The sequence below is a fragment of the Epargyreus clarus genome, unplaced genomic scaffold (genome assembly GCF_041222505.1).
Source record: "Epargyreus clarus isolate Ecla_fem2 unplaced genomic scaffold, WU_Ecla_fem_2.2 ptg000015l, whole genome shotgun sequence".
Taxonomy (NCBI): domain Eukaryota; kingdom Metazoa; phylum Arthropoda; class Insecta; order Lepidoptera; family Hesperiidae; genus Epargyreus; species Epargyreus clarus.
This window is the reverse complement of record NW_027332223.1, coordinates 797,513-818,625: the sequence shown is the minus strand read 5'-3', so window position 1 is coordinate 818,625 and position 21,113 is coordinate 797,513. Positions and strand designations below refer to the sequence as shown.

The 21,113-nt window shown below is 34.9% G+C and overlaps 1 protein-coding gene across 2 annotated transcripts in view; it reads right to left on the bottom strand.

Moving 5' to 3' along the window:
- Positions 1–21,113, bottom strand: part of loaf (low-density lipoprotein receptor domain containing lost and found) — a 73,321-nt gene that overhangs the window by 12,995 nt on the left and 39,213 nt on the right. For both annotated transcript variants that reach the window (XM_073080321.1, XM_073080322.1), the window contains exon 2: positions 4,808–5,031. In XM_073080321.1, coding sequence (XP_072936422.1) covers positions 4,808–5,031 — 224 coding nt within the window. The remainder of the gene's footprint in view (positions 1–4,807; positions 5,032–21,113) is intronic.

Here is a 21,113-nt window from a genome sequence, read left to right as displayed (position 1 = left end):
GCGCATTCTGCAATTACGAGAGACGAACTCGCCGCCTGCTTTAAATTCAAGCGGTGTAGCTCCAAGAACGTCTACATCATGAAAACTTGTAAGAGACTTCTGGACACCGAGCTCAGTAACTCGACTGAACATTGACCCGCCTAATAAGTGCTGGAAGTGTTCGAAGTTGGCAACTGGTAACCCGAGTGGACTTGTCTATATCATCTGTAATGAAAGTTGCGAAAGCCCGAACTTCGTCCCACATTGTTTGTCGGTTATTGTCTTAGATATTCGAGTACGCATAGTTGGGGATAGTTGAAGCCGTGCAGGTGGTCGTAACTTTGCCCTTTGTCTTTGTAATGAATCTGTAACATTGTTTCCGCTCCCCGCAGAGTTACGTATGCTGCTTGCGGTTTACCGTTTATTCTATTTGAACTTTAGTTTTATTTACGGTTGCTATTGTTTCTTTTAATGGTCCGTTGAACCCTGGACCGATTCCAGATGAGGCTAATTCTATTTATCTGTCTTTCGGTTATTTAACATTATCTTGTAAGATACCCTGGCAGATTAGAATAATATTAAAATCAAATTAATTCTGTTCTTGTATAGTTAAATCTTGTTCGTAGTAATATTAGATATAGTTAGTTGAAAGTATATCTACATAATTAGAAAAATCTTTGCTTTAAATTTTGTGATGTATTATGGTACACTTATATTCATAGAGTTCACATAAGTTTTCTTTGTGAGAAGTAATGAAGATAAGTAACTACAGCGTAAGAGTACTAAAGAAACATAGTATAAAGTAGCTAAATAAGTCATCCTCACGAAAATATGAAGTGTCGTTAGGACATTGTAAGCTTATAAATATTTCCCCCGTAATAACTCCCAAATGTTGTGAACCATTAAGCCAAAGTGAAACTAGATTTTAACGACAAGAAGCTTTTAGCATAAAATTTCATTTTGTAAGGCAAGATGGAGACGTTATGCGATGAGTCCGCCGCGCCCGACATCAGCGATCACAAGGCTTTGCACGTCAAGGCAGATAGTGAAATATCACCGCAAGACGACGAATTCCAATGCAGAAATGCGATACGAATTTTAAGGAACGGGAAGGAAGACATTTTATCCCACAAAGAGTTCCAAGTCCACCAATAAAAGAATGTACCGAAATCATTCCGAGCGTTATTGGCAAACGGTTCTGCCGAGTATAACCTTAATTCTTACGACCCATTACAGGGGACGGAAAATTTTATGTTCTCTTACCAAACTTCCGTAGATTTACTAAATAAATGCCCCTAAAAGATAATAATGAGGCCAGTTAAGTACTTAGAGAAGTTCCCCAAACCGTGCTCAAATAAGCCGATATGCCCGATAAAACGTCAGAATTCCATCCAATTTACAGTTACAATTATGAATTTTCGTTCTGGATACCTCTCTAAGTAACGGGATTGTTAGAAATTAAAGTTTTGGGGCAAAGTTTGATAATGCTAAAATTGTGAATTGAATATCTATGATGGTCAATTGTCCTAATTATAAAGCTTGCAGACTTATCTGAATTATATTATCTCCCTGAATTTGTTTGGAACAATATTTTTTGCAACTATTTTTTCTGTTAACTAAGTCTAAAGCTCTTTAGAAATAAAGAGCGTTTGATTTTTATACACTAATTACAATTTTTAATTCACTGTCTACTTTTTATTAAATTAGGTTCATTTTCATTAGTTATTATCTCTTTAATAGCGTTTACTATAAGGGGTATAAAATTATAATTAAACGTAAAACAGGTCTTTGTTCGTTGAGTTAGGGGAACGCTGTTTGTCGGCTCTAATTGTGTGTGTTTAGGATAAGGAAAAATAAACAAAACACGCCATAAAAGAAAACCGCTCGAAGTTACCGGCCCTTAAAGCGTCCACAATGGGTACACAAGTTGTATAAAGCTCTTTGTAGAGAACCGTTGTGACTAGAACTTGCCGAATTTGAATTTAAAATTCGCAAAGTTGCGTCTTTGTTGGCGTGTTAATTATTTAACAGGTGCGATGCCACCTGCCGTCCACTGACTTCGCGGACTCCGTCATTAACATTCTCACTGTGAATATTATATTTCTTAGTCAACTAAGGTAAAGTCACCTAATGCCGAGGGGTTTTGAAATTGGCACTATATTCCGTGGTATTTACAAAAACGGCTTTTATAAACTATTTACCAACTCATTTTTAATAAAAGGTATGTTATTTAATAGATAATTTATCGCTCTAATGTCATATGGCTATCGTAATAGTATTATGTGTAAGGTTTTTTAAATAATCGCATAGTTTTGCATTAGTGCCTCCATTAAACGTATGCTTCATACATTTTGGGTCTTTTGCACGTGAACGTCACGATTTCTCAAATAGTGATTATTTCAATAAATTTGCATGTGTGTGATAGTGTTTCGATGAAAACATTATATTGATTATATATGGAATCGATAACATTTAAATATTGTGCCCATTTCTTAACAGATAAGAGTAAAAATAAGTTTAAAAATACAGCGGCATTAGGTGCCAAATATTTTGGGCTGTCCCTTAAACCGAGGTATACCACGGAATAGCAATTTCATAGACTTGTTTTTAATTTCAATTTTTGTAGCTGTTGTAATAAATAAGCACGTCTTGCTTCGAATTTGACAAATTTAATACTCAATTAATATCGAAATCATTTTCCGTGGTACTGCATTGTACTGCATTACCTAATTATATAATATCAAAGATGACCTATCTATGTACTTTCCTAATTTCTTCTATGGCACAACTAAGGAGAGAAAATGAAGTTCATCCAGATATGGATGTAATATTGAACAAGTATTGTATATTATTATGTACGTATTTTAATAAAGCATCTTTCTGTCTCTAAATTGTGTAAAAGTCTTTTATTATTTAATAATCGGAATTTGGAAACGTGATTTTTAGTTATGAAACGCTATTCCGATGTATATAAGTCGGAATTAGGTTATATGGGCACATTAATCCGCGGCATAACCACAAAATACTATACAGGGTGTTTAAAGTTTTCATCAGTTTTGAAGAACATTTCTATTGTTTGTATCAGTAATTCGCTTAATCCTAATTAATGAAGAATTAACAATCTTATACGATTTTAATGGATATTTAAATAAGAACTAGAACATTTTACGACGTTTTCATTTGATTAAATTATTCAAAATGAAATAATTCTATAAACCTCATGACGGTATTCCATATTATTATTATTATTATTTATGGTGTACGATAATAAACCTTAGTAAAGTACACGAAGAAGAATGTCCAAAATTGTATTGCAGATACACGAATTGACTGCAGTTTAAAAAAAATACATGATATACATTAGTAAAATTAACCAATCATGAAACTATACTATAAAAAAGTTTTATTTCGGCAGCTTCCCTTTAATCATAGCTAAGAACACTTTTGATAAAGCTACTCTTTAACTAATAAAAAAAATCGAAATTGAAACTAAATTTAATAAATAACATTTATTTTTACACACCATGTAGCTGTCGTTCTATCTCTTTCACTCCCTTATTTTGTATACTCGGAATTAGGAACCAAATACATCGGAATAAGGATTTTTACATCGGAATTAGGGTTTTCTGCCTTGGTTCATATTTATTTAAAATACACATTTAAATCAATATTTAATCGTAAAATGTCGAGTCTATTTCAAGAGTACAGATAATAAAGCTTCTGACAAAATTATCTAATTCATTACTAAGCCGTAGCAAATGCTTAATATCTGACGCTCTTTCTAGTTTTGGTGAAAATACCGCGGAAATAGGTGACTTTACCTTATAACTTGGGACTTGGTAATCAGCTTATCTTAATATGACAAAGGGTTTTCGATGAACGTCTATTTAATATAGACGTCAAAACAATGTACAATCAAGATGCCTTCGGATTTAATTAAAGCGAAATTTGCTTCATTTGAAATTAATTTATTATGAACAGGAAAAATGTTGTCTATCTCAAGGGAATTTTTTGCTTAATATTTTTAATTTATGGTCCTTGTTCTAGTATAGGTATGTTTCTTATTATGCTAATGTTTCAAAGAGTTGCTGTGGCAATCTCTCTTCAGATCTACGTATAATCTAACGTTACCATGTCAATAAAGAATTATAGAAAAATATTTTTAAGCATAATGTGTATTGCCAATGTATTTGATATTTCTATTTTTTTAATTATAGTATCAACAAAAATGAATGTTTCTTAAAAAGCCTTTTCTCTTAGCGTAACCATTCCCACAGATCTCATTAGCATACCTGAGGAGGCGGCTTTTATAAATTAATGGTAGCCTAGAAAGCGGTAATAGAGAATAAATGGGACTTATCCGGAATTTGGCGAGTAATTGCCGATCGCGACGTCTTGGAATCCCTCCAAATTGAAAACCATATCGATGGTATTCTCATTATACTGGTACCTTTTATTAAAGAGGATAAAAATCTATAAAACGATCTGTTGCCATGGAAGAGAATATTGAAGGGTTAATTTTATCAGCATTTTTAAGACTTGGGTCTTTGAACCGACAATCTGTAATCATGTCGTGGGAAAACTACATTTGTTATTTCCATGAAGAAGATATATCAAATGTACTATTTTTTACTTGTATTTTTGAATGTTTAGACAAACAGTTATCATTAATCGTATTCTTGAACCAACGATATTACCTCATGCACTGTGATGCTTATAAATTGTATTTCTACATTATTTATTAAGTGAGGGAACCCGAATCTAGTAGACAGTAACACTGCATTATAATGGTGATGATCATGATGATGATGATAGATTTTAGTGTTACCTTTGGTGGTGCGGTAGCATGCGCGCCGTCGTATACAAGCAGATGGTCGTTGCAGTCGAGCTGCAGCATCTCGAAGTGCAGCATGAAGCGCTGCAGGATGCTGTGCGTCTGGAAGGTGACGGTGCAGTCCAGGTTGCGCTCGTTGCGCGACCACAGAACCCCGCCATCGAGTTTCCGGTACTGCCGTTGCAGAAAGTGGTCCTTGCATAACGAGTCCATATAATCTGGGAACAAAGATAGAAACTAATGAAATATTTATGTATTATATCTGAATTACATGTCAACATCAATAAGATGCCATTATATCGCTATTCCGAGATACCATCATAATCATTTTTATAATTAATTGCTATTAAACAAATATGAGTATACTTTTTCGGGTTTTATTTTTAGTCATTAATTTTCCTCGCCTACTGTTAATAAAATTTATCACGTTACTTATAACAATAGATAGTGTTTCATTAAATATGCATAGATATTAACCCAATTGCAAAAATAGCGGCGATTGGTATATTGACATATAAGTAAATTTGATAGCAAAACTGTGACGTCAATAGACGCATTATGGCGTTTCATCAAACGGGCGTCTTCATCCGAGAACCCTTTGTTCCTCCAACGCGCCCGAGCCGTCCCAAGTATGTCATTCTTTCCACCAGCCCCGTTGTTTCACGTCACAGTAATTCAAAGTAAATAACGCTGTTGTGACAACCAAAAGAAAATTTATCACATGCCCTTAAATCTTATCACATTCCCAAACCCGAAAATTTCTCTCGTGGAAACTCAATTCCGAATATCTACCTTTTTGAGCGTTTCATAAAATTGAATTTGAGTTCGCTCGAGTTCGATTAATTTATCGGCTAGATAGAAAGACCTTATCGAATACCCACTATCACTAATCTTAGAATTTATCTGGTCGCGTCGCACACATCTTCATTGTTAGTGAAGTGAATCTGTGATAGTGAACGTTTTGCTCACACGTGGTTAGCCATGTAAGTTAATTAAATTATAATATCTTATAAAAATCATAAGTACCTCAAATATGTGTTTTAAAATCGTGCCGCGTCTATTATGGCAAGTGCACCGAGGTAAAAATATATCTATAAGTGTATTTAAAATATGTGTAAAATAACCTGGAAAATAATTCTTATGTACTTACTTAATAAATATTATTAATTCCAGTGTAAGCTTTACTTAAACAAACGTTTATTTAAAACAATATACCATAAAATGAGATCATAAGTTTAATTAAACCGCATAATATTAATGGTGAATTTATATAACTTTCAGGAGCGGTTGCAGCTCATTGGCCTTTTTCTCCATCGCCCTACTTATAGCCTACACAACATCAGGTCCAATACCTCGAACCCTCAACACAATGGTATCCGGAGAGACAAGAGGTCTTGAAATACCACGAGACCTCATCGCTGGCATTGGATTTGGAACTGGTACCTTACAACTGGTGGTTAACATACACACAGACAGTCAAGGGAATATTGAAGTCGATATGAGTTAATAAGACAAAACTTTGAAGAATAATTACAGACATTTCCATATTATTATTAAGCTGGAAGGAAGTATAAAAGGAGATTTAATAAACTTCATAATGCAGTAAGCGGAATGCAAATATTTAAATGGTGATCCAGTGACCTCGTCGCAATTTATATTCAAGGCAGGATCCACGATAATGGCCGTGCGAACAATCCGGAAAATTCCCTCCGTTATGAGCATTAAGAACATAATTTCAAGCAATTACACGAGCCAAGTTAAATTCGCTCCTGAATAACTGCGATTGTTGTAGCGACGCATTATTTACGAGCACTAGAAGACGTTAACCACGAACATGCGGACACTTCAGAGCGATATCAAGTGGAATCTTGTCAAATTTACTAATGTTCGTCGCTCGGAATCATCTCACGTTTCGCTGCTCAAGATATCGGGGCTTATCGTATCTATAAAGAATCGGCGATAAAAGGGAAAAATTCCTTCCCAGGAAACTGCGGTTAGAAACGTATTTATTGCGCCCGACACGTTTACAACTCCAATACGCTCGATATGAGCTCGAATTTCATCTCGCCAAGCTTTATATTTGACGCGTTTTCCATGAAAATCCGATGCCGCTCTCCTCTGTAACTTAATACGTTCTGCCTCCATCTTGTTAGAGAGAATTGCCTGTTAACCTTCAAAATGATTAAATACGAGGGGCTTTTAAGTCATTTCTCGCGCTGTTTTCCCGGTCCTAACATTATCCCACTTAACTTTACCTAATATTACTTTCGTCGTTCGCAGGCCTCTCGACAGTTAGCTTATTGGCTCTTATATTTCTTCAATAAAATCCCGACGTTCCGCCCATTGGGCCCCGTTTATAACTATATACATTAGTAGACAAAATCATATTTAGATAGATTTAGCCTATGTCTACGTGACTGTTTAAGACATACGTTAATACACAATGCCACGCATAACTTGTGGGACAATACATTTTGTCTGCGACGGCACGCGTCTGACACGCTCTATGTCTGTAGATTTCAATAAACTCTAAATTTGCCAAGTTGACTCTGATAACTGAATAAACGATTCAAACAACAATAGCTTTACAAACATCATACGAGAATCCGACATTTATTTCGTTGTAATTCCGCGTCACGTTAACGTTGTTGTTGAGATCTATTTGAATAGCGCTGTCGTCCGCAGACCACGTGTCAACGCGAATGCTTACGTTGCTTATTGCAGAAATTTCCAACGTAACCCGTAACGTTGCTTCTATTCAAATTTCCTCTGAATAGTGGCTTCCAAATTAAACGGAAATTCTTGAATCAACTCATGCTAAATTATTCCGCTCGCACATTATTTGTATTCGTGCCTTTAATTGAAAAAGTTTTACGCAAATTATTTCGAAATGCGACATATATGTATGTGAGTTGATTACAAAGAAATTTGGAAAATAATGAGTTAAATCCTCGAGAAAGAAGAATTTTATGCAGAAAAATCTCTCAGTTCTCTCGGAAGATTTTGATATGACTATTGAAGAAATTGCGCCAATGTTCTTAAATTATGTTGTCGAAATAGAAGCGTTAGTCTTTTTTAACCCTAAATCTACCAGTAAGTTTATATGCGTTAAACTCATAATTCTGTTCTACGCATATTAACTTTATGCATTGCGAAACGATTAATAGTTGGATTCTGTTGGTGTTCTATTGTACAAAATGCAAAAAGCGTTATCATTTTTATAACTTAAATATTATTATGTATTTATGTTTGGTTCCCACCAAAGGGATTAGCTGTCTTAATTAGCCTACTATAAAATACCATATACTGCGTCTCGAGTTATTCCTTATTCTAATTATTTATATGAAGAAATAAGTTTAAATTAAGTAAAATTAATTTTATTTATAAATATTATCGCCTATTTTTAAATTATAAATTATATAATTTTAAAATACGGTGAATAAATTTTACTTTAAGGACTATAGTTTTTATAATTTTGAATATAATAAATTTTTTATAACACATAGTTCTTTGTTTTACCCACGTGGTTCCTAAGATAGTGCGGGGGAGTAGCAACGTCACCGCTATTTCTAGCGAGTAGCATTTCAGTGGAAGGTAGTGATTTCCGGCTAACTCACAAACTTGTATGAAGAACATCTTAGACGAGTTAATTTTAAAAATTGTTTTGACTTTTTGTATTTTTTAATAATTGTATTTTTTAATAATCATTTACCTAAGAGAAACAAATTATTGCAACCACATTATATAAGCCCTCTCACGTAATTTTATACCGATTTTTAAAATAATAATTAATAAAAAAATACAACGTAATTTTATATGCTTCCTACAATATATACTTAAAATATAAATAGACAAAGTGAACGATGTAAGTAATATCGTCAGTAGAATCTCACTAAAATCGTTTATTAGCGCTCCATTACTCTCGACATACTGGCAGGCAGAAATACCGCTTGCATATCTTATCCCCTACTTCAATGATTTTGATATTTTTGATACTGCACTAAAGGATTCATGAAGAACAAAACTAATAGTGTCAGTGAAGATTACAGGTAATTCGAGTCATAGTTAAGAAGACAGTTCAGAAAATAAGACATGGATTACATTATCAATATGACTTATTTATAAAACTATCAATAACAAAATATTTTTTGCTTAGTTTCAAACGAATTACTTATTTATCATGGACATCATGATCAGAAATGTTAATTAATTATTTGGATGTGTACCTAGCCGGGGATCGAACCTTCTTCACATCAGACCGATACCGTGACCGGTTTCCCACTTCTAAGCCCCTCGTTCTATTTTCTACTTTTGATATTGTAGTGCTGATAGCTTTAACACCTTTGAGTTCTATTCTTGACGATAAGCAGTACTCTTAGTATGAGGTTTTGAGTTTTTACAAAAATGACTGTTTTCGTATTTGTTTACGTATTTGCCGCACATTTCCAATCAGCGCCCCCAGCGTATTGTATCAGAACTGATCATCACCGAAAAAAATCCTCATTGACGTGTGTCATAGCAGCAAACCTTTAATATCAAATTAGCAGACTGATCGACATGAAATGAGGCACTAACTTCCTACAAAACAAACGAGTAAGAAACACTCAATCTAATCGCGGCACGGGAAATGAAAAGCGAGACGGAAGTAGTGCCGTCTCGCCCGAACGATTTACAGGCCGCCTAGAAATTGAAGTTTGGGGCTACAGGAACAGCGTTATTTGATTCCGTGAGTTATGTGCAGACTCCTAAGCATGCGACTGCGTCTTAATTAATGTTGGATTATACAACATTCCTATTACTGAATGCGGTTACGAACGTTCGTAGTATACATCTAGCGATAGCTAAATGAATTACGTAAGCGATCTTAAGTTACTATAATGATTTTTTTGGGTTTTTGTAAGTTTTGATTTAGACGTCTCAAGTTAAGTTTTGTTAGATCGTATGTTTGTGAGTCTAATTTAACAACTGAATTTTAAAATAGTTAACCCGAATACATTAAGGTGAAATTTTGCAAACTTCTGGTTTAATTGACGACGCATGATGAGTTTGGTGACGTCATTCTAAATCTAATATGCGGCGCGCCTCAAGATGGCGGATCAATAATTTTTATGCATCTAATCTAAGGAGTTTTTAAGACGAATACGAAAGAAACGTTTTTAGTGTACATTTATTATGATAGATTAAGGTTTGGCCGCAATCTCAATAAAAAGTGATGCGGGCTAAAAAGTGCCACGCCTGTCTATAAAGTCCTATGCAAGACTGGCCCAAGTAAGACATTAAGCCCCTTGGCTATGCGATTAAGAATAAACTCGCATGAAAACATTTATTTTTCGTACGACTTAACGAAACTTCAGACAGAACGGACGGAAATATTGTTAAAATCGTATCTGTAACCGATCTATACTCGTAAATGTATACCTTGGAAGTGTTTTTTTATTATAGTACAAGTACTAAAGTGAGATACATGATAATACGAATAACCTTTTTATTAATAATCAGGCATACAATTTGACCCTTTTAAAGGAACACAATAGCGTTATCCGATGCTTAAATCCACGCCATAAAAATTTGCAAATTGTAATAAAAATATATATTGCATTTGGAAAAGGGCCGATACTTAAATTTACTGAGGACACTTTACAAAAGGCTGTAGAAGTCGTAATCTTTATTATCCCGTAAAAGACCCTTGGCTGGCAGTGAAATGAATTGAAAAATCGACGATGATATCAATAAGCGTCCGTCCAGTGACAGAGAAAAATGGTGTAAATGCGAGCTCACGAGTAATCAATTGGAGATAAGATACATGTCACACGTGAAAATAGCAATACTTATTTATGTTATTGATCGGTTATGCCAATGCACTTCGCAGTTATTGATCACTGCGATCCTACTGCAATGAGATCCAACGCAGAATTATAAGGGAGTTATGGCAATATATCCAATGCAAATCCTACGATGATACTCGAATAAATCCGACTGAGCTCTTAAACACGAAATAGTCGTAGTATTTATGACTTACTAAATTAAAGACATCTTTAGTTCTAAGTATAAAATACAACATCCTGTCTAATTAACTTTTTGTGTAAAATAACCTTTGTATAATTTAAGTGTTATTATTAAGCCTTTTTTAATTAAAACATAACCAGTATACCTTAATCTAAAGCCTGTATTTCGACCATATATGCATTTATTAATTCACGATGGCATTTTAAAATCGCTTTTCAATTTTAATTACGTCAAATACTATTAGTAGTAGAGGATTAGCGGTATGCCCGCCTACTTCGTGGCCCGAGCACTTCGTTTAAGGCTAAATTACACAAACGGAATCTTAAGCCCTCTTCAAACAGTGCGGTCCGCGCGCCGCGTTGCATTTAAAGCGCCTAGTTTTCCTTTTGGTTATGACATTATTTATACAGGAAACTGATTACGGCTAAGCTTTTAGGTTAAGCTTTAATTTTAAGTGGTTCACAGCAATTTTAGATTGGAAAGTTATCAGAGCTCTGCAGTTTTGGGTAATGCAAAATGCGCGTCTAAACCCGATGCAAACTCGATTCAGTAAATATTTTAAAACGTAAATTTATGTGTGTGCTGAAGTTATTGCGAGTGGCTAAGCTACCCAGTAGTCGGTAATTTAACGGATACTACTTTGTAGACTGAAACTTGAAAAGCTTATAAATAAATTGTCAATAAGATTTATTTGTAAAAATATTACTTTAGTAATACGAAGTTTATGTCAATCGTTCGAATCGCCTCTGAGAAACAAATTACGCATATATTATCAGTGTTTGTACAATAATAGAACACCAAAGCCTAAAATCAGACTTAAATTCAAGACTTGTTATCTTCCAACCATTTAACATGTTATGTACCTACTTGTCAACGTGTAGAGACTGGGGTTGGTTAAGGATTATTCGGGTCTCGAGGGTATCTCCTTTGTCCGATTTTTAAGGATGTTTGCCCCGATTTTTAATATTACAGCATAAAGGAATTATGTCAATTAAAACCAGTTTAAGTATTACAACATCTCAAAAAATAGGTCATCTAGTGTAATATAGTGTATAACGTTAATACCTATTCTATCTCATAGCAACATACGTGCAAATAGACAAGGAGAAATGAAAATACGAATAGTTGGAAATTTGGCCGCTCTCACTGAAGGTGTGAGTTTAGAATCCTAGACATGTACCTCAGATTTTTGAAAATTTTGTATTTAAGTAATAATAATACGCTTCAACGGTGCAAACATCGTGAGATAAACCAAGTCAAGTCAAGTTTAGCAATCTGTATTTAGTGTATACTATGGTAGACTATACCATATACTTCACACCCTAATACAGTTACCCAGCAATGGGTCAGAAATTGATCAATGATGATCGAGAACAACCTACATAAATGAACTCCAATAATAGATCATCGAAGGTGGTAGAACCCTTTGTGGTTCGACTCCGGCGGCACCACCGCCACTCCTATTTCAAAATAATAACAACATTGTTAGGCGCTGCTGTGTTCCGTTTTGAAGGGTGTCGTAAGGGAGACAGACTTTTCCGAGGCGTTCCAGCTTAGTCCTCTGGGGTAGCAGCGCATCTGTGGCCGACCTCAGGTAGGTATATCTAATCCTACCTGGGGTTGATTACAGATGTCCATGGGCGGCAGTAGCCACTTACCATCAGGTGGACTGCATGCTCGTCTGCTACTCTTATATTATAAAAAAAAATGTAGGAAAACTCACGGCGCCTCCATACTGCTAGTCTCAGTTAGTTCATTACCAACACCAAATAATGTGGCTAAATGTGTTTGATACTCAAACGTATCACGAGGAAGTTCCTACTTCGAAGTAATTATGTAATTTGGACCTCCTTTAGAAGCACGTTGTCGGACAAAGTTTTTGGAGAAATTGGTGATAACGGCTTAAATTTTAAACATAATGTGTTCGCAAATGCGCCTTAGAGGGTAGAAGTTGGGGTTTGTGCTTAAGTTTTCTTCGTATCCGTTGCAACTACAATTATATAATAGCTTTATGTTTTTAAGTTTCATGTGGCAGAGCATATCGGGTACAGTACTCTTACCATGAGCTTTTACGTTTTGACAAATATAACTGTTTTGGTATCTGTTTACGTATTTGCCCATATAATTTCCAATCAGCACCCCTAACGGATTGTATCAGAACTATAGTGTCAGTAACGTAACATTAAATGTCTAAATTGACAAAATGGCGCCTTATGTTTTGTCTCTCTTTTTTGCGAAAATGTGAGGTAGACAAAAAGTTCATCGTCACTTAGCACTTATTTGTCAAAACGTATAAACTCATGGTAAGAGTACAGATGTACTGCATGCCCGTTTGCTACTTCTAAATTTTAAAAAAACGTCGGAGCAGATTCACTTACATGATGTTTCTGGGTTAAAATATATGTTTATGACGTGTATAGGGTAGTCTTAATGCGTAGGTAGATTGAATGAAGGAAACGTTAGGAAACTTATTAGATCCCTCCCTTATCTTATGCCAGTCCTGTTTAAGCCAAGCTTATGTAATGATATAAAGTAATTTCTAAAAATAGCTCCTATTTTACTTTTCTCTTCTTTTTCTATCTCTGAATCAAAGTTCTAAATACTTCAATAGTTTTATGCTTTAGCAGATGTGAGAAACGCCATGGTCGTAAAAAAATACTCCTACATTTTATACTAAACTATTATTTTCAAAATACATATAATGAAAGGCAAAGCAAGACATTTTCACAAGTCAAGATCTTAACTAATTTCGTACGGTTTTAATTTCGTCTGAGTGGAACATTTTCTAATCTATCAACCATAAATCACGATCCCATTTGCAGATTAACAAAAGAAGGGTGGCGGTGAGAGGCACCTGCGATTGTTTCAAATTCAACTCAAATTAGATAGATAGCAACTCACGGCACCCTTTAGGGTCCGGATGTCCTCAGTTTGATCAGGAACTCTTTTGAAAATGCAGAACTAGAGTTTCTAGTCAAATGCGATCAAATTTTCGTTTATACTAAGATGTATCTCGTAATTATGAAATTCATATAGGAAAAGTAGCAGTCTACTCAGTAAGTGATCATTGCCGCCTATAGACTTTAGTGTCGCCCAATGAACCTCAAATGAGATTTGAGTCCTATATGAAACTGGTCACAGTTGCAATGCTACCCTGAAGGACAATGATGAACATATCAAAAAATATATACAACACTAGGTTATGTCCACAATTTTGTCACGTGGATTCAACTGATCGGTCAATACATTGTTTTTCCGGAGACTTAATAGAATATTTACCAATTTTTTGTTGGATCATAAGCTTTGAAAACACATAACCTTCTGTAAAAATTAAAACGACACCTTATCATGTTACTCTAACATACACATTAACTTTATAATAGCACAGATATATATACCAGAATTACAAAAAAAGCTTTCATAACTTATAACCTTATTCAATATCAGCCTTCAAATAGTCTATTCCGGCAACAAAGGCTATAATCGCGTGCACGTTTCCCCAGAGACGCTAAGCTATGCCGAGCGGCGGCCGCGCGGGCCGCATAGTAATTACACCCGTAATAACTTATTACTCGCTGTGATAACTCGTAATTGACGTAATGGGGCCCTCTACTAATAGTTCGCTGGTATCTCTGCTTTATGACCTCTGCGCTATCTCTGTCATGTGTATGGAGTTGAGTGAGACAGAACTAAGCCGGTATTACATTATTAAAATGTAGGTTTCTCGTATGACTTCACAAAAAATCAAAATGGCGGCATTTCTATTAACCTCTTCCTTGATCTGGCTGTATGAACTATACATACAAAAGCATCCATTTAAGACTCATATTCTTTACTGTAAGTAATAAGTAGGTAAATATTTGCGTATTAGAAGTTATTACTTAAGAAAAGTTCTGGTGTCGTATGCATAAAGTATGCGTTATGCATAAAGAGCTGCGAATAAAGCTAAACTTCTAAACTCCATTTATCGTTACATTCAGTGAAGGCGATGATAAATATAAACCAAAAGTTTTTTTTTCTTTTTTAAATTGAAGTGTTGTGCATAATTAAATTAAATTACCCATGAATTAAAATTTAAAAACATACCGCGAAGGCTCACCGCCGAGGACTAACAACTATGAAGCAATAAAAAAGAAACATCGTCAATCGTTTCACGCTATCAGTCGAACGAGTGCCAAGTGATGTAATGCTGGCTATGGCGTTTTTTCCACATGTGTGGCTAATCCGCAGGGGAGACGCTGGCGAAAGGTAGGGCAGCTTGTGACTCGCAAATCTTCTTGATTTAGCTCCCTGCATGCCGTAGTGAATGTGTCGTTTGGTGTGGATTTTAGAAAAATGTATGCTACTATCGATTGAGGTGTTATACACCGATTGTTTTAATTATAAAAGTTAACCTGTCTGGTGCAATGGAAACTAGCGTTATATAGAGTTCTGGATTACATCTTAAGACATATATAATATCAACGGGGATACCAAAATATAATTACGTATAAGAAAATAAAGCATCAAAGAAGATTCCGTTGTGACAGATCGAGTGACCGTAACAAAAATATCTGGAATATATAGTGCTCGTACTGCATATAAGGGTCTTAGTTTTTTTTTATGTACAGTACAAGTGATATTTACTATCTACCACAGTTCCAAAAATATTCATGACGCTTAGAAACAAAACCGCGGAAGCAATAAGCACCATAAATAGCTCAATGATCCGTATCACAAGCATTACCATCGGATCTTTGTGCAATTTAATTATTAAGCTCAATGATCCGATGACACCACGACACTCGGCTACGCGCATTCATCGGATCTTTTCAAGAACACGTCCCCCGCCCTCATCTAAGGCGGGGGCGTATCGACCGCTCCATTACTCCGGTCATTCAACCCGCGTAGTAGTCTACGGCGTAGCGTACGAACACTTCTTCTACGATATGACGCCCGCCCTTTTTTTCGTAGACTATTTTTATTTAAGCCGCGTTATATTTATGCCAGTAGGTTGCGTTGCGATCATAGATATATTATACTAAGGATAATATATCTATGGTTGCGATATATACACGTATCTGCGAATTAAAAATAGAAAGTAATGGAGACAATAATTACATATTAATAATTTAATTTTAGGCGTTAGAATTGGTATAATTTGGAAATATCATAGATACTATACTTAACTATTGAACTAATATAATACCGATTAGACAAATTTCATCATTTGAAACAAATCTTCATATGTATCAGTAATTTATCGTAAACTTATTTATACTAATACAGTTAATTAGCTGTTAACAATATTAACTATATATACAATCTTATATAATGAACTTTATAGAATTGTATGTCTTTTATAGTAATTGTAAACTAACGATAATCCTGAAAGATCGACTAATTAAACATAAATAACATTTGAAGCACTGTATAAAAAAATTAAAAGTGGTAGTGAATTTTGAAATCAATATCAAAGCAAATCGTAAGAAAATGATTAAATCCGTTCAATCAGTCTCAAGTGATAGCAACGAGCGGCGATTTGCTAACGAGCAACTCTGCTTCGGATAGCATTCAATTGGCCAAGTGCAAGTCGAACTCGCACACGGAGGGTTCAGTACCACCAAAATTTCATTTTTTTTCATTTTTAGAATTTGTTATTATAACAGACATTGCAGTAAATGTATTGCGAAAATTTGAACTGTCTCCCTATTACTGTTTAATAGATAAAGCGAAAAACTTGGAGACATAGCGGTTTCTTGTATGGTGACCCCCATTTATTTGTTTTGTATATATTGTTATAGGGGCCTTGTGCATAATCTATAAAAAATCAAGTGTCTTTCTATTACGGTTCGGATAATATAGAGCACTGAGACGGAAGGACAGACGCTCAGACGGACAGGCAATGGAGGCAGGAGTGGAGTTAGTAATAGGGTTCCCTTTTAACCGTTTGGGTACGGAACCCTAAAAAGCAAACTCTGCTCTATCAGCCGATCAGGCCTGGCGGCTGGCCAAGACACGCTACGGAACACACGGACACTGCAAACACTCATTGGGGTCTAAGTCTCCATTGCAATACGGTAATCTGCATAGTGTTGCATTTTGTGTTGACGCAAAGTAAAGTAATAGACTCCTTATAATACAGGCACATGTTATGACTTCATGCAGACCTTAAAGAAAGGCATCAATAACTTTATTGGTTACATTATAGTTTCCTCATCACTTCTATCGCACCGAATCGGATAGAGAATTGACAAAAACGCGAATTCATTCGTAAGATCCGTATTATACTCGTATATAGGAGTACAATTTGATAATTTTAGAACGTCAGTCTTCGTGGTTTGTCTGTGATCTGTACCCTTACCATGAGTTTTTACGTTTTGACAAATATGACTGTTTTGGTATTTGTGTACGTATTTGCCCATACACATTCCAATCAGCGCCCCTAGCGGATCTTATCAGAACTATAGTGTCAGTAATGTAACATTAAATGTCTAAATTGACAAAATGGCGCTTTATGGTTTGTCTCTTTTTTTTGCGAACATGTGAGGCAGACAATAAGACTTGAGCACTTACTTATTGTTACGTTTACTCAGTCGACTGAAGCAAACGGAACAAAATAATGGATTGAGTAAACGTAACGTAAATTTGTGGGATATTTTGTGTAAATTTGTGGGATAGTTTTTGAAAACTCATGGTAAGGGTACTGTACTTTCTATGTTCCTCTTTGGTATATAGTATATACCATATATATATACAGTCGGACCGTATATATACAGTCGGACACTAACTTAGGCGTTCCAACGTTCCAAGGGGTAACGCATATGTGTCCAAGCGAGTCAGAACTCCAATCCTATTTACGATTGATTACGGACGCAACTTTCCATCGTTTACTATGGTAAATACATACGAATATTGGCTGCACCCTTTAAACCTTAAGCCATGCTGCAAATGCAATTGGCATCCGAATAATTTTACACATTCCCTAAAATGCCGAACGTTAAAACGCCCGTTGACTGGCGTGTTTAAAACAGTGAGAGCGAACTTAAAAAGTGTTGATTGCTAAAAAACCCGACACGTGCCTGATTTTTCGGCGAGCAAACAATGTTGATTGGGGCGATCGGTTTGCACTTACTGTTGGCACGCACCGCCACACCGCCTGATTCCCAGCCATTCCCGAACTGCTTCGTTCCGAACTTATCCAGACTACTTATAGTACTAGCTAATGTGTTCTAAACTTTTGTTTTTTTTGGGTAACATCTAAAAATTAATACATAATAAGTTAAACCTTGTACTTTTCCAAAACGTAAATATTAACTTGGAGAGTGAGCTTAGACACACAATCTCAGAACCCTCTGTGTATAACAGAATAGATTAATAGTAAGACCGAGGTTCAGATTATTATAGAAACAAGATAAGGACGACGGTTGAGATGTAACCATGTAACTACTTAGCCTAACTAACCTAACTCCTGATTTTTAATTATTATCCGGTGATTAAAACAATATACATTTACAATACATATTAACGCCGATACAATATTAGCCATTAACATATTAGCCACCGCAATCCCAATCAACACACTGCCCACCTGCCAATATGCCATACATGGCAACATTCCCAATTAGTTGTCACTCCCGATGTTGCCATTATCGAAATTGATTGCCTACATTATAGAATTGGGTATGATGATCCAACATCATCCTATTTCTATTTTCAGTTAGAAAAAACTTATCTAGTCCACCGCGTGTTTTCGTTCCTTTAGCCTTTTATTAAGTGAGTGATAATTAATTTCTAAGACGCTCATAACATTTAAAATCAGAGATGCGAACGGTATCAGAACCTTGGACCTATCGATCAACTAGAGTTTTAAGCACTATTCTATCACTGCTTACTTAACGACTAAACTCTTTAAGTGTTTCTGTATTAAAAATCCTTGTATGTGTAAAACCTAGTAAAATAGCCTAAACGAACACGTGTACATTATTCACACTTTTCATCCACAACCACCTGAATACCAACATATTCCCGACGCGGTAAATATCTTTCCAATTACCGCACCATTGCCGGCTGGAGCCACAATCGATATATGACCTAATTGCGGTCGAATCACAGTACGTAGTTTTTGTTCCGTTTAATTATTTTGTATACGTACACACATTTATAGAAAGAAAAAGTGTGTACGAACAAACAGATTGATTTGTACACACTATTTCGTGGGTAATTCGCATGTTCTGTTAAACCGCAAAACATTGTTATTTGCGATGTGTATTGTAATTAAACTAACAAATGAGAATATAGTCGATGGCATGAGATGCATGGTAAATGGAATATCTATAATCAACCCAAAATAGGATTGGTATATTTTCTGAAACCAAATAGGGTATTTCTTAGAACTTCATAATAAATCGATATTCTGGGAAAATGTCAACCTTTATAATACTTAGACTTAGACTTTAGACTTTAGACTTAGACTTAGACTTAGACTTTAGACTTAGACTTAGGAATACTCAATAAAGAAATGCGGCGTATTTTTTTAAACGTCTAAAGTGCCTCTCTCAAGAAAAACTCAAGTATTTTCACTGAATCTAGATCGATTAAATTGGCATGCCGAAGACGAGACCTTAAGCAGACTTAGTCGTAGTTAAACGCAGCCCAGACGATCTTGTCAATTAATTGAAGCTTTTAACCAGCACTTAGACAGAGACACCGATTTAAAACGGTGTATTTTTTGTAATATTGACTACTACTACTACTGCTCCTCATGAACATCTATATTCAATCCCTGATAAGATTCGATTCCTATATGAGATTGGCTACAGATATGATGCTAGATTGCAAACAGGTGTCAGAACTAAGTTGAAAAGCCTCGGATAAGTATGCCTACACATGCTTCAAGAAAACAACATCACTTAACACTGTTGTTATTAGGCAAAAACAGGTGAAGCGGTGGTACAGAGAATTCTGCCACCTTTTAAATTTTCAGCCCCTTATGAATTCTACCACTAATTACACCGATAAAACAGCTACAAACAAAGCAACGTTTACATACAATTAATTAATGGATACACGTATTTCCATTTATAATTACCGCGCAACATCCCCGAAGCAGTAAATATATTCCCAATCACCGCGCAATTGTTGCCCGCAATTGGAATAATATGACCTAATTGTGGGAGAATTGTTTTGCTTTCGTTATATATTTTTAATTACACCGTTTAGGAATCTAATTCTTTTTATCTATTCGCGACTGTTTTTAAACAGCAAAGTCAGGTAAAGTAAGATATATTCTTGTAGATTTATAAAGAAAAGATATAATATCTTCAGAGAATTTCTGTTAGTGAATTTTTGTGTTGCGCTTTTTCCTTAATTACTGTAAAAGTGAAGTAAAATTTTAAAAATAATTTATTGTTTATTTGGCTTAGAAATTTCAGGCCAGTTAATTAGTCAGTAAGCCAGTTAGTCATTTTTAAATCGGTAACATTTACATCGATATGAAAACTAAAATAGAAATAAGTCACTAACTCATACCCGCTGAAAGCTGAATTTCATAATCTTCTCTAATATGTTGTTGCAAGTTTCGATCGGATGGCGAAATAATAAAAATGTAGTTGACAATTTGTAAGTACCCCCGTAAGTTCAAATTAATTTTGAACCTAATATAAGTTTCATAGATTGTACCTCATAATTATATTGACAGTCTAAATAAAATACCATATTGTATGAAATAAAAAATATATTTAGTATAGGCAAACGGCGGCACTTACAAATTATGTATTCTGTAGCCGACAATAGTTTTAAATATTTCCGAGGCCGAATTCCTTGTTAACGTATATACGATACATACATCCATACATTAACATGGAATTTCCTCTGCTCATTTATTATTAAGTACCACCAAACTCGTAACGTTCATTGTACATCCATAAATAGGCATTTATACTATACAGGGTACTTGAACATTGGTGTAAAGTTAATTCTCAACAAATTACCAATTATTTTTCACTTTTCTTCTACTTTAGAATTTCACTAGGACTGCATTTTCCAGAAAGTGGGAATATTTTGAGGGTTATATTTTAACCGATCTTACTTAGAGCTATAATTTTAGTGCCTACTGTTAACGTATCTTCTGTAACATTTACAACCAATTAAAAAAATAAATAACCGCATATTAAAAAATCATGAAATGTAGTGCATTTTTCTCTGTTTCTTTATTTTTATCAATTCTTTTCAATCACTTATTGAAATATTTTGCTAATAAATTTAACATTTTTCTATTGTACTATTGTTCATATAAGATATCTTTTGTGTTTGT